General features: G+C 48.4%; 2 protein-coding genes and 1 pseudogene across 5 annotated transcripts in view; 1 reads left to right on the top strand and 2 right to left on the bottom strand.

Moving 5' to 3' along the window:
- The window catches only part of syn2b (synapsin IIb), a 349,820-nt gene that overhangs the window by 94,617 nt on the left and 241,024 nt on the right, over positions 1-14,179 (bottom strand). The window lies entirely within an intron of this gene.
- LOC144601577 (metalloproteinase inhibitor 3-like) overlaps positions 1-14,179 on the top strand; it is a 54,127-nt gene that overhangs the window by 28,853 nt on the left and 11,095 nt on the right. For 3 of the 4 annotated variants that reach the window (XM_078413784.1, XM_078413783.1, XM_078413786.1), the window contains 2 exons: positions 1,504-1,589; positions 9,568-9,630. In XM_078413784.1, coding sequence (XP_078269910.1) covers positions 1,504-1,589; positions 9,568-9,630 — 149 coding nt within the window. The remainder of the gene's footprint in view (positions 1-1,503; positions 1,590-9,567; positions 9,631-14,179) is intronic. The other variant, XM_078413785.1, reaches the window with a different exon arrangement.
- On the bottom strand, positions 4,866-7,451 carry LOC144601674 (ubiquitin carboxyl-terminal hydrolase 47 pseudogene; annotated as a pseudogene).

Here is a 14,179-nt window from a genome sequence, read left to right on the forward strand (position 1 = left end):
ACATTCTTTCAGAAAGTCCAAAGTCTAAGAATAAAGGGGAGGCCATTTAAAACTGAGGTGAGAAAAAAACTTTTTCACCCAGAGAGTTATGAATTTGTGGAATTCTCTTCCACAGAAGGCAGTGGAGGCCAAATCACTGGATGAATTTAAAAGAGAGTTGGATAGAGCTCTCGGGGCTAGTGGAATCAAAGGATATGGGGAGAAGGCAGGCACGGGTTACAGATTGTGGATGATCAGCCATGATCACAATGAATGGCGGTGCTGGCTCAAAGGGCCAAATGGCCTCCTCCTGCACCTATATTCTATGTTACTTTCCTTTAATATTGTTATCTTTTGAAATTGGAAATGACGCAACTAATCTACTTTGGTTCATTTTGTGCATGTGTTTCATCCTCTCCCTGTGACCCTATAGGCTTCGTCCTGGTGCTCTGGTTTCCTCACACCCCCCAAAGATACGCGGGTTGGTGGGCTAATATGCCATCGTCAGTTGCCCCTAATGTGTGTGTGTGAGAAGAGGCAATGTGGCAAGAATAAAATATCATCAGAGCAAGACTCCAAATCAAATGGGAGCTGGAAATGGGCCTGGTCTGGCCAACTGTCCTGTTTCTGTGCTGCATGACCTTGTCTTCATCTAATGAGAATTTATTTAGCAAAATAAGTCGCGGAAGTCATTGTTAAATATTATTGAATTTGGTGCACTTAATAAAAATATTGCCGTTAGATTAATTGCAGTTTCTCTCAGTAAGATGCACTGGTATGGAAACATTGGGATGTAAACGCAGGAGTAGGCCATTCGGCCCTTCGGGCCAGTACCGCCATTCAATATGATCATGGCTGATCATCTAAAATCAGTACCCCGTTCCTCCTTTTTCCCCATGTCCCTTGATTCCTTTAGCGCCAAGAGCTAAATCTAACTCTCTCGTGAAATCTGGTAGGAATGATTAACTTGACCGTATTAATCCTCATAAGAACAATCTACAATTTTGGCAGATGTTTGAATTGTCCCAGAGTGAATGGATAATTTGGGATGGCACGGTAGCGCAGCGGTAGAGTTGCTGCTTTACAGCGAATGCAGCGCCGGAGACTCAGGTTCGATCCTGACTACGGGTGCTGCACTGTACGGAGTTTGTACGTTCTCCCCGTGACCTGCGTGGGTTTTCTCCGAGATCTTCGGTTTCCTCCCACACTCCAAAGACGTACAGGTATGTAGGTTAATTGGCTGGGTAAATGTAAAAATTGTCCCTAGTGGGTGTAGGATAGTGTTAATGTGCGGGGATCGCTGGGCGGCACGGACTTGGAGGGCCGAAAAGGCCTGTTTCCGGCTGTATATATATGATAAATGATATGATAAGAACCAAGTGAATAACACCCATTTCTCACAGAAACCTTTTCTGCGGCACACGTGTGTGGCTGCATAACAGTGCAACTTGTCTTTCATGCTTGTTCATTAAGATGTATTTACTGCCATGACATTCTCTGTCTTACTTTGTTTTTTTCTAATAGTGATACGTGCATTAGTCACTCGTAAAAGGCTGGTTTCTTTCAACGACCTGGAACCTTACATCCAGTATGCAGTGAAACAAGAAAAGGTAAAGAAAGTTTTTTGTTTTAAAATTGCAAGTAGTGTTAAAGCTCTGAAATAACAAACACCGTCAGACACTGATAGTAAAGACACAACTTTATTACACTAGCGGGAGTGGGAGAGGCACTCCGAGTATGGTCACGTACTTGCCGGCTCCTCGTGGTCACACTCCATTATTTTTGTGCACCGGCAGTATACTTACACATGAGTAGTCATGGGTCCAGCTAATCACACAAGCAGCACATTTCTGCACTGGTTCTTCTTGTCTAGAACTTCTTGTTCTCTGCAGTACTACTCAGTATCCTGGTCCTTCTACAGTTGTACCGGGCCCTGGTGAGACCGCACCTGGAGTACTGTGTGCAGTTTTGGTCTCCAAATTTGAGGAAGGATATTCTTGCTATTGAGGGCGTGTAGCGTAGGTTCACTAGGTTGATTCCCGGAAGGGCGGGACTGTCGTATGTTGAAAGGCTGGAGCAATTAGGCTTGTATACACTGGAATTTAGAAGGATGAGGGGGGATCTTATTGAAACATATAAGATAATTAGGGGATTGGACACATTAGAGGCAGGAAACATGTTCCCAATGTTGGGGGAGTCCAGAACAAGGGGCCACAGTTTAAGAATAAGGGGTAGGCCATTTAGAACGGAGATGAGGAAGAACTTTTTCAGTCAGAGAGTGGTGAAGGTGTGGAATTCTCTGCCTCAGAAGGCAGTGGAGGCCAGTTCATTGGATGCTTTCAAGAGAGAGCTGGATAGAGCTCTTAAGGATAGCGGAGTCAGGGGGTATGGGGAGAAGGCAGGAACGGGGTACTGATTGAGAGTGATCAGCCATGATCGCATTGAATGGCGGTGCTGGCTCGAAGGGCTGAATGGCCTACTCCTGCACCTATTGTCTATTGTCTATTGTCTACTCAGTATCGGGTCTTTCTTCTTTAGTCACAACACCTTCTGCAGTTATGCAAAACAACCTGTTACACTTTAGCTAGCAATTCTAAGTAAGAATTCCCGTTTCCCGGGAAATGATCTGCTTGAACTCGGCCACAGTTTGGTCGAGATAGGCCCGAACATTGTTGGGAGGAGCCAGGGTTACTGTCTGCAGGCTCAACACTTGCAACATGCAATCTGTCCACATTAACTCTTAAACCCCCATCCTCCTCTACATTCCCTCCTTTTATCATAACATGATAACCTCATTCAGAATCCCCTTGAGGTACAGAGTGGTCGGAGACATTGTATAATAAGGATTCCAGCAACGATCAGCATGAAGATAGATCCATAATGTCATATTGATCTCCAGAATCCACCGAACCAACTAAAAGGCCACCAACTCCTTCCAGCATCTGACTCCCAATTCTCCTGATCTTATGTCGTACAAATCTTAATACCGTCAGAGTTTGCAGATTTCAAAACAAGGCAGACTACTGTGACTGTGCTTGTGAAGTCTCCGATCACCTGTCAGCTCACTCCTGGGAGAGGTGCTGCTGACTGAACGTGTTCTGTTGTAGAGGGTGAGCAGTAGACAGAGTAATATGTGCTCGAAGGTATTCATTCACAAAATGCTGGAGTGACTCAGCAGGTCAGGCAGCATCTCAGGAGAGAAGGAATGGGTGACGTTTCGGGTCGAGACCCTTCTTCAGACCGATGTCAGGGGGGGCGGGACAAAGGAAGGATATAGGTGGAGACAGGAAGACAGAGGGAGATCTGGGAAGGGGGAGGGGAAGAGAGGGACAGAGGAACTATCTAAAGTTGGAGAAGTCGATGTTCATACCGCTGGGCTGCAAACTGCCCAGGCGAAATATGAGGTGCTGTTCCTCCAATTTCCGGTGGGCCTCACTGTGGCACTGGAGGAGGCCCATGACAGAAAGGTCAGACTGGGAATGGGAGGGGGAGTTGAAGTGCTCGGCCACCGGGAGATCAGATTGGTTAACGCGGACCGAGCGCAGGTGTTGAGTGAAACGATCGCCGAGCCTGCGCTTGGTTTCACCGATGTAAATAAGTTGACATCTGGAGCAGCGGATGCAATAGATGAGGTTGGAGGAGGTGCAGGTGAACCTCTGCCTCACCTGGAAAGACTGTTTGGGTCCTTGGATGGAGTTGAGGGGGGAGGTAAAGGGACAGGTGTTGCATCTCGTGCGAGAGTGAGTGAGTGTCCGAGACTGTGACTGGACCCTTCTTTATGTCTGAGGCTGTTGTTGAGTTGCAAAGGTGGGGCAAGCTGTCACTACCTGCCCCATTATCTTAGTTGTTGGAACCATGGTGGCACTGCATCTCACTGGAGCAGTGACCAGCTTTGCCACGAGCTGTTGGCCTTGAGAAAATCTGCAATCCCTCACCTTGGACAAGATGAAGTTGCTCGTGGATTTTGTGCAGCTCTTCGTGCTGCCGCTGAATATTTGCTTCCAGCACGCGTGTCTCTGTTCGAACTGTTCCTTCAGGTGTTGCACAGCTCCGAGCTGCACTGAGAACTTGCTGCTCAGTGATGCTGTTCTCTGCAACGTTACCTCACGATCAGTTCAGGTTTGTCGTGGAGGTGTGCTCACATCAGTCTGCTGTTTGGAGAGTGTTGAGGTTGCATCAGATATTGCAGGCGGTGACGAAGATTTCCTCAAACTCCCAGTAGAGGCGGATGTCGTATGTTTGCAGTCATATCGCTCCAACGCCTCCTCCAGACTGTCTGTGTTCAGCTTGGTGTCAGAATCCTTATCGGCCATCATTTCTGATGGGATTTCTTCCACGCCGAGTTCCCTTCTTCTCTCTGCACGTACTTCTGCACAGCTCTGGAGATATGTGGGCCGCCAAATTGGCTATGTTGGAGGGTTCATCAGGGATGTAGGTGCAGCATTCTTGCCCTATTGTGGTACCGGTTCCCCCTTTTTCGGCCAAAATCAAGTCCACTGCCATGCGGTTCTGCAAGGCCATGGTGCGGAGTGCAACCAGCTCGGACGTCACAGAGCAGAGGGCATTCTGGGTATCCATAATGGGCATCCGCGGTTCCATTAGCCGTATCTCCACAGCCAATGCCACGTTGATCAGGTCCCGTGAGGTGCGCGCTGTCCCATAGTTTGGACCGTAAGGGGGAGGATAACACAGTCAGTTGTGGCACCATACACATGTGGGGGACCACATAGGCCTGATAACAACACCCAAGCCATGGTTTGGACCTTCCCCACCATCCCATTTCACCAGGTGGCATGCCCTGGTAACCAAGCACAAGCCCACGAATCACACAGCAAACCAAATAAGTTCCATGAAGGGGTGTGGGAGGGTCTGCATCCGTCATGGTGTCACAGGAGTTGTTTCCCAGCAACACCCCGCTTCCCTTCGCTAGCCTTCGAGCGGCGGCTGTACGTGACGCGGTGAGAGTGCGGGCCGTTGCTCAGGGAAATGGGGGCTGTGTCTCCGTTGCACAGTGTCGCTGCTGTGGCTGGAGCGGAGGATATCTCTATCCACAGAGCCAGTGCTCCTGTCCTTGTTTACGTCGGAGTCGGACCTCTCCTCCCACTGCAGTGGGGCCTCGGCATCGGAGTAGGGAATGGGAATCCGGTTTTCCAATTCCCTGTTGTCCACAGTGGCCGACAATTCGGTCTCTTGCGACGGGGACACGATGGTCTCAAAGTCACTGCCTTCCCCGCTTTTCATTCCCATCACCATTCCCTCCCAAAGTGCAGGACGACTGTTGCTGGTGCTGCAACAGTGACAGGTTCTTCAGTCTCTCTGTGCTCTCCTCCAAAATGGCTTCCACAGGCTCCTGCAGACTCACAGCTGCCTTCTTGATTGCCTGAGTCTCCGGCAGCTTTTTGATGCAGGCGCCTAAGCCCTTGGGTCCTTGGTGATTGTTCTGGCAACGACCGAATGGTGTTGGCACGCTAGTCCAGTAGATGCCAGAGCTGTGATCCGGTGAACGGTGCCTGATTATCCCGCGTGTCCAAGCTGTCAACAAATATCTTGTTACTCCTGAAGAATCCTTCAGCCTTCAGTGTTTTGCTGGGCACATGGAGCAGCCACAGATCATTGCAACAACGCTCCAGCACGATGCGCCCGTGTTCAGCAGAGAGTCCCGTTGCCCGGGAAACGATCTGCTTGAACTCGGCCACAGTTTGGTCGAGATAGGCCCGGACATTGTTGGGAGGAGCCAGGGTTTCTGTCTTCAGGAAAACCACGTGCACCCTCACCATCACTTACCCCCGACTTGTACAGTTGAAAGTTCTGCTCCGGTCACCTGGTCTCCGGCAGCAAGTCAAACATGCAAGATGACTCAACTCCACCCAGCAGCATCCCCACAGGGGCCTCCTCTTCCCCCTCGTACCAACGCTCCAGGTAATCGCGAAACTCATCGAGCTTGACCAGCTGGCAGCAGTCGAGCGGGCAGATACTCAAATCCCCTCGCTATGAATGCCAACATACCATTCGCTTTCTTCACTGCCTGCTGCACCTGCTGTACCACGACACCCAGGTCACGTTGCATCTCCCCTTCTCCTAATCGGCCACCATTCAGGTAATAGTCTGCTTTCCTGTTCTTGCCACCAAAGTGGATAACCTCACATTTATCCACATTATACTGCATCTGCCATGCATTTGCCCACTCACCTAACCTATCCAAGTCACGTTGCAGCCTCCTAGCATCCTCCTCACAGCTAACATCTCCACAGCTTCCCGTAACGTTCCGTCCTTGTGGGCCTCCAGTTTGTTCTCCATCATTGTCGGTCTCATGGGGTGAATGTAGAACAGCTTGATCTTGCAGTTATTGCCTTCAATTTCCTTCTGCATTTTTTTTCTTGCTCTTCTGATTCCTTCTCCTTTTGGACCAGGTGGTCAATATGCTTTGGAAAATCCTGCACCGTCAAGAACTCTGCATTCTTCGCGGACTCCTTTTGTCTGTAAATTAACATGTAGGCGATGGTTGAACGAGCAAAGGCGATGGAGTAACAGCCTCTGGTCACCGGAGAACTGCCGTATGTTTTCCTAATATCATCTTGAGTAATCCTGCTCACATGTTGATCATTGAAACCAAAGAGAATAGACCACTCTACCCTAAAAACCGTAGTATGTCACGGCGCCATTTTAGATTTAGATTTTAGATTTAGATTCTACAGCGCGGAAACAGGCCCTTTCGGCCCACCAAGTCCGCGCCGCCCATTGATCCCCGCACATTAACACTATCCTACACACACCAGGGACAACTTTTACATTTACCCAGTCAATTAACCTACAAACCTGTACGTCTTTGGAGTGTGGGAGGAAACCGAAGATCTCGGAGAAAACCCACGCAGGTCACAGGGAGAACGTACAAACTCCATACAGACGGCGCCCGTAGTCAGGATCGAACCTGAGTCTCCGGTGCTGCATTCGCTGTAAGGCAGCAACTCTACCGCTGCGCCACCGTGCCACCGTGCCGCCCATTTTAGTAGGCAGAAACTTGCCTACTTTTAATAAACTTAAAAGAAAAATAACAAAAATCTGTGAGTTGATAGATGAGATATATTCTGCATTTTTATGGTATCATCACACATACTGTTCCCCCACAACACTGATTACACTGTGAGAGGCCTAGCGAACGGCGGGTTTTGCCTACTAAAATGGCGGACGTTACGCTCCTTTGCGTACTACACTTCGGTGTAGGCGATTTCAACAGAGTGGTTCATCTTGCTCCTCTAGTATCTTTGATTGAAACTATACCACTGTCCGTCACTGAATGATTTTATACAGGTGTAGTATTGTTCGCCAGCAGCGCTCCCTGAATGAACCATTACCGAAAAGAGTTCGTAGATCCAACCATTCTTTCCGTTCCCTGCCTTGGATGTCTTATCACTGGTACTGTTGTTGTCCAGGCAGATCCCTTCATCCACAACATCTTCAGGAGTGTTAGTCATCGCCCTTTGTGTTTCACGAACCTGGGACTGATGGTGCGTTGGTTAGTTGCTGCACACAAGTTATTAGTTCATCACTGAGAGCATGTCGGTGGAAGCCAACCTCTACACTACAGTGTGCTCCCCGAGGAGTCTGTAATGGCCGCCCGTACACAACCTCTGCAGGTGTCAGCACTATATGGGGTCACCCTCATCTCAAAGAGAGCCAACAGGAGTACCTTTAACCAATTCAGTCCAGTCTCCTCCATCAGCTTTGTTGGTTAAGTCTTCAGGGTCCCATTTGGCCTTTCAACCAGCTTGTGGATGGGGGACACAATGGAATTGTTGGCTAATGCCAAAATGTTGGCAGACCTCTCCATTTATCTTTGCTATAAAATGGGGACCATTGTCGGAGGTGATAGTTGCAGGCAATCCGAACCGGGGAATAATTTCCCTCAGAATGATTCTCACCGTTGTTTCGGCTGTAGCGTTTACAGTCGGCAGAGCTTCTATCCATCGGCGAAATAAATCCACAATTACCAAACAATACTTATAGCGCTGTACCCGCGGTAGGTCTATAAAATCTATGTTTTAGACAGAGGTTCACCTGAACCTCCTCCAACCTCATCTATTGCATCCGCTTCTCTAGATGTCAACTTATTTACATCGGCGAAACCAAGCGCAGGCTCGGCGATCGCTTCGCTCAACACCCGCGCTCGGTCCGCATTGGCCAAACTGATCTCCCGGTGGCCGAGCACTTCAACTCCCCCTCCCATTCCCAGTCTGACCTTTCTGTCATGGGCCTCCTGCAGTGCCATAGTGAGGCCCACTGGAAATTGGAGGAACAGCACCTTATATTTCGCCTGGGCAGCTTGCAGCCCAACGGTATGAACATTGACTTCTCCAACTTTAGATAGTTCCTCTGTCCCTCTCTTCCCCTCCTCCTTCCCAGATCTCCCTCTATCTTCCTGTCTCCACCTATATCCTTCCTTTGTCCCGCCCCCCTGACATCAGTCTGGAGAAGGGTCTCGACCCGAAACGTCACCCGTTCCTTCTCTCCTGAGATGCTGCCTGACCTGCTGAGTTACTCCAGCATTTTGTGAAATAAATACCTTCGATCTGTACCAGCATCTGCAGTTATTTTCGGATAAAATCTATGTGTGTACACTCAAAGGGTCTGCCGGGCATTTGGCGTCAATCCCTTTGGGCATTTTAACACCTTCCCTGGGAATTCATGTTTCGTTTACAAATTCACATTCAGAAGCTTGTTTCAACGCTTCCTGGCGGATCTTCGGATGCCACCAGGTTTCTTTCGCCATTCTCACCGTTCCCTCCTTTCCAGCGTGGGTTAGCGAATGGATGTAATTGAGGAGGACAGGCAGGAAGGCGGCAGGTACACAAACTTGTCCAAGATCGGCGCGGGAATCCAGGCCACACCCACCTCGTTTCCATAAATCATAGGCGTCCCTCTGCATGGCCCTAACCTCTCCCGTATCTGGCAAGGGAGGCCGTTCTATTCACGAGGATCTGTGGGGCCAACGGGGATCCTGAGGGGGGCGGGGGGGGGGAGTCTGTGCGGCTGTCTGTGGTGTGGTGTCGGCGAAGGCATTGCCCTGGGAGACCGGATCGGAGGCGCCAGTATGGGGGCGGGAAGGGCGGGGTCCTGCAACCTTGCGGATGCTAGCCATGCCTCCTGCCGCTGGGCTGCCCTGGGCTTTGGGTATGGGGGCAACAGGGTCTGAAGAAGGGTCTCGACCCCGAAACGTCACCCATTTCTTCTCTCCTGGGATGCTGCCTGACCCGCTGAGTTACTCCAGCATTTTGTGTCGACATGCGATTTAAACCAGCATCTGCAGTTTTTTTTCCTACCGTTCTAGGTCGTGTTCCTCCTCTTCTTCGTCTATGAACAGGGTCACTATGCCAGATAAGGGTTTTCTCGTTTTGGCGCCTGTTATTTTGTTACCAATTGTCGCTTAATTTTGCGACTCAATCAGACCTTTTTCTTTTGTTTATCATGCCAATTCCATTCTGCTTGTAACTCTATTCTTACTGTACACAGATCTCACTCTCTGCGGCCTCTTCCCAGAGACTGGTTTCAAGTAGTCTCAATGTCCGACTATTATTATCTTACTTTACACAGATCTCACTCTCCGCGGTTTCTTCCCAGAGACTTTACACCCAGTATGCAGTGAAACAAGAAAAGGTAAAGAACCTTTATTTTTTTAAATCGCAAGTAGAAGGGGGGTTTTGGTACGAAATAAAAGCAGAAAATATTGGTTTGCCGGTCTACAATTTGAAAACGTTAAAGGAAAAGTTCGTATTTTGGTCAGTTGCTTCCTAAATCTGTGCCCATTTAGCTTGGAATTCTATGTTGAAATCTCTTCACGTTTCCAAGCCTGGCATATCACTGCAACAACTCTTGTTCAAATAATTGATAACTTTGCGTTCAGGAATGGTGACAGAGGTTAACCGTCCTCTGACCTTTTTTTGGACTCGGTTCAGATTTTGATGTTGTTGAACTCGTTATTTCCTGCACATCACAATTATCATCTGAGATAGACCCAAAAAGCTGGAGTAACTCAGCGCGGGACAGGCAGCATCTCTGGAGAGAAGGAATGGGTGTTGCTTCGGGTCGAGACCTTTCTTCAGACTTCTGCCCTCTCTCTAGAGATGCTGCCTGTCCTGCTGACTTACTCCAGCTTTTTGTGCCTTCCCTCCAGAGATGCTGCCTGGCCCACTGAGTTACTCCAGCTTTTTGTGCCTTCCCTCCAGAGATGCTGCCTGGCCCACTGAGTTACTCTAGCTTTTTGTGTCTCTCCCTTCTCTCCAGAGATGCTGCCTGGCCCACTGAGTTACTCCAGCTTTTTGTGTCTCTCCCTTCTCTCCAGAGATGCTGCCTGGCCCACTGAGTTACTCCAGCTTTTTGTGTCTCTCCCTTCTCTCCAGAGATGCTGCCTGTCCCGCTGAGTAACTCCGGCTTTTTGTGTCTATCTTCGGTTTAAACCAGCATCTGCCGTTCCTTCCTACACAGCGATCATCTAGCTTGTTGGGCAACACTAACCTGACTGTATCCTTCTCTATCCATCTCTTCCTGGCTTCGGGGCAACACAAGGGTTTATTCCTGAGATGCTACACCACAGCAGGGTGCAATTTAAAAATGCAGCCTCAGCTTCCACGTGGTAATTTTCCGATTTCTTCACTACCTTGCTTGACTACTCCACTGTCCACTACTCCACTACTCCACTGTCTCCAAATGGTCTGTCTCCTTGCTTGACAAAGGGAGGTTTTCCGCAGTTAAACACCGAATCTCCACAGCCATCACCTATGGTTCCTGTCACATACCTCTTAGCAAGACCAATCCTTTGGCAGCTCTCCATGAGGTCACAAGGTCATAAACGATAAGAGTAGAATTAGGCCATTCGGCCCATCAAGTCTACTCCATCAAGATTATTATGGGATTGGACACATTAGAGGCAGGAAACATGTTGGGGGAGTCCAGAACCCCAGGGGCAACAGTTTAAGAATAAGGGGTAGGCGATTTAGAACGGAGATGAGGAAAAATGTTTTCAGTCAGAAAGTTGTAAGTCTGTGGAATTCTCTGCCTCAGAAGGCAGTGGAGGCCAATTCTCTGGATGCTTTCAAGAGAGAGCTAGATAGAGCTCTTAAAGATAGCGGAGTCAGGGGGTATGGGGAGAAGGCAGGAACGGGGTACTGATTGTAAACGATCAGCCATGATCACATTGAATGGCGGTGCTGGCTCGAAGGGCCGAATGGCCTCCTCCTGCACCTATTGTCTATTGTCTACTCCGCCATTCAATCATGGCTGATCTATCTCTCCGTCCTAGCCCCATTCTCCTGCCTTCTTCTCATAACCTCCCTGTACAAATCAAGAATCTATCTATCTCTGCCTTAAATACATCCACTGACTTGGCCTCCACAGCCTTCTGTGGCAAAGAATTCCACAGATTCACCACCCTCTGACTAGAGAAATTCCTCCTCATCTCCTTCCTAAAGGAACGTCCTTTAATTCCTTTAGAGGCTGTGACCTCTAGTCATAGACTCTCCCACTAGTGGAAACATCCTCTCCACGTCCACTCTATCCAAGCCTGTCACTATTCTGTATCTTTTAATGAGGTCCCCCTCATTCTTCTAAACTCCAGCGATTACAGGCAGAGTGCCGACAATGTTAAACCAGATTCTTCACCGTTAAGTCTGTATTTGGACCCAAGACGAGCCTCAGTGCACACATCTGTGCAGTTACTCTGCCATAACACCTACCTCAGTACATCTGCCGATGAAACCAACTCATGCTTTTGTTTCTGCTGCCCCCCTCATACTTCAGTGGCTTCTGACCAAGTCCCCGAATCCACCTTCAGCAAAGTCAAGGTAATTCAAAACTTTGCTGCCCACGATGGAACTTGTACTAGATATCATTCACTCTTCATTCTGTGCTCATTGGCGATACAGAGGCCATCGATTATGCAAAGTCTTGATTTCAATGTTCTTATTCTTGTTCCAAATCCCTTCATTAATCTCTGTAATTCCTTCCAGATGACTATCCTCCAAGATAGCAGTAACCCTGATTATAATTGTTCTACCACCGACAACTGTTTCCAACCATAAGATCTTACATTCCAGAATCATTTCCCAGGCACACCACTTCTCTTTCCCCAATGAAGCTTCAAATTTTGTTTACTAATAATACATACGGGCGGCACGGTGGCACAGCGGTAGAGTTGCTGCCTTACAGCTCTTTTGGCGCCAGAGAACCGGGTTTGATCCCGATTACAGGTGCTGTCTGTACGGAGTTTGTACGTTCTCCCTGTGAGCGCATTGGTTTTCTCTGTGATCTTCGATTTCCTCCCACAATCCAAAGACGTACAAGTTTGTAGGTTAATTGGCTTGGGATAAGTGTAAATTGTCCCTAGTGTGTGTAGGATAGTGTTAATACGCAGGGATCGCTGGTCAGCACGGACTCGGTGGGCCAAAGGGCCTGTTTTCACGTTGGATCTCTAAACTAAACTAAACTGAATGCTCCTGTTTTTTTAATTGCATTAAAGGCACTGTATAAATATAGCTAAGAGATGATGCTGTCTTTTTCTTTTAGACGTTTATTCCTTTGATCTTTTGCCATTCACTGATATAGACAATAGACAATAGACAATAGGTGCAGGAGGAGGCCATTTGGCCCTTCGAGCCAGCACCGCCCTTCAATGTGATCATGGCTGATCATTCTCAATCAGTACCCCGTTCCAGCCTTCTCCCCGTACCCCCTGACTCCGCTACCCTTAAGAGCTCTATCTAGCTCACTCTTGAATGCATTCAGAGAATTGGCCTCCACTGCCTTCTGAGGCAGAGAATTCCACAGATTCACAACTCTCTGACTGAAAAGGTTTTTCCTCATCTCTGTTCTAAATGGCCTACCCCATATTCTTATAGAAAGCGTAATGCAGCATTTTAAATGTCACTGAGCTGGTGTTTTATGTTTCCCGATGTGCATATCATATCATATCATATCATATATATACAGCCGGAAACAGGCCTTTTCGGCCCTCCAAGTCCGTGCCGCCCAACGATCCCCGTACATTAACACTATCCTACACCCACTAGGGACAATTTTTACATTTACCCAGCCAATTAACCTAAATACCTGTACGTCTTTGGAGTATGCAGATAAATGTTTCATTGAGGTCTCAGGTTGCACCTAGGAGGTCAGGAAAGTGAGAAGGGCAATTGTCAGAAGGTTGTTTGGGGCTTGGTGGTCTAGGTGAGTAGGTTGGAATTCAGAGGATCAGGCTGGTGAAGGAGGTTTGATTATCAGTGGAGAAGAATGGGGCTAGTGAGTGGGACGATCATCAGACAGACACACTTGGGGGGGTGGGATGTGCAGCCATCAGTGAACTGGCGGTTGGCTCAGGAATGACAGACACAAAAAGCTGGAGTAAATCAGTGGGTCAAACAGCATCACTGGAGAAAAGGAATAGGCGACCTTTTGGGTCGAGACCCTTCTTCAGTCTCTTTAACGGAGATAGAGTTCGGGGATTGGGCCAGTGTACGCCTGAAACAGGGAAATGCTCAACGTAACCTACAAAGATATGGCTGGGGCCCATGCGAGTGCCTATAGCTACGCCTTGGATTTGGATGGAGTGGGATGAGTCAAAGGAGAGTGAGGACCAGCTCCGCTAGGCAGTGGAGAGTGTTGGTTGATGAATGATTTGACCATCTGAGGGTAATGACCAGGCAGTGGGAGAAGAGGAGTCAATGGGGCAGTACAGGACCTGGAAAAAGGAGACTGGAAATAATGCTTTTGGATAATTGGGTGATGTTATCCAGCAGGATAAGGGCCATGAGGATGAGAGACAGTTGGTACCATTGGCCCACGGGCAGTTATTTGAAGTTGGGGCCAGACGCACTTAGACTGGGTGTAAATTGGGAACCTGGGTTTCCTGATTCGTGTCTTCGTCTAGCACAGCACTGCACAAATACGGACGTACAGAGAGAGAGTGAGAGAGAGAGAGAGAGAAAAAGAAAAAAACCATGTTTGTTTCTGGGGCAACGTGCACTAATTTCCTGCTGCAAAGCTCTTCGTGGGGTCTTCCACTGGAAATGGTATTCCATTGGATAAACAAATGATACTGAAAATGTGTCAAATTATAAGCGCCCACCCAAACCTCTGGAGTGACTGTAAAATTATCCAAAACTACCTATTACATGTTGAACATTGATGTTCTGACTTATGGATGTCCTCTCTC

Source organism: Rhinoraja longicauda, chromosome 17 (assembly GCF_053455715.1).
Source record: "Rhinoraja longicauda isolate Sanriku21f chromosome 17, sRhiLon1.1, whole genome shotgun sequence".
Lineage (NCBI taxonomy): Eukaryota > Metazoa > Chordata > Chondrichthyes > Rajiformes > Arhynchobatidae > Rhinoraja > Rhinoraja longicauda.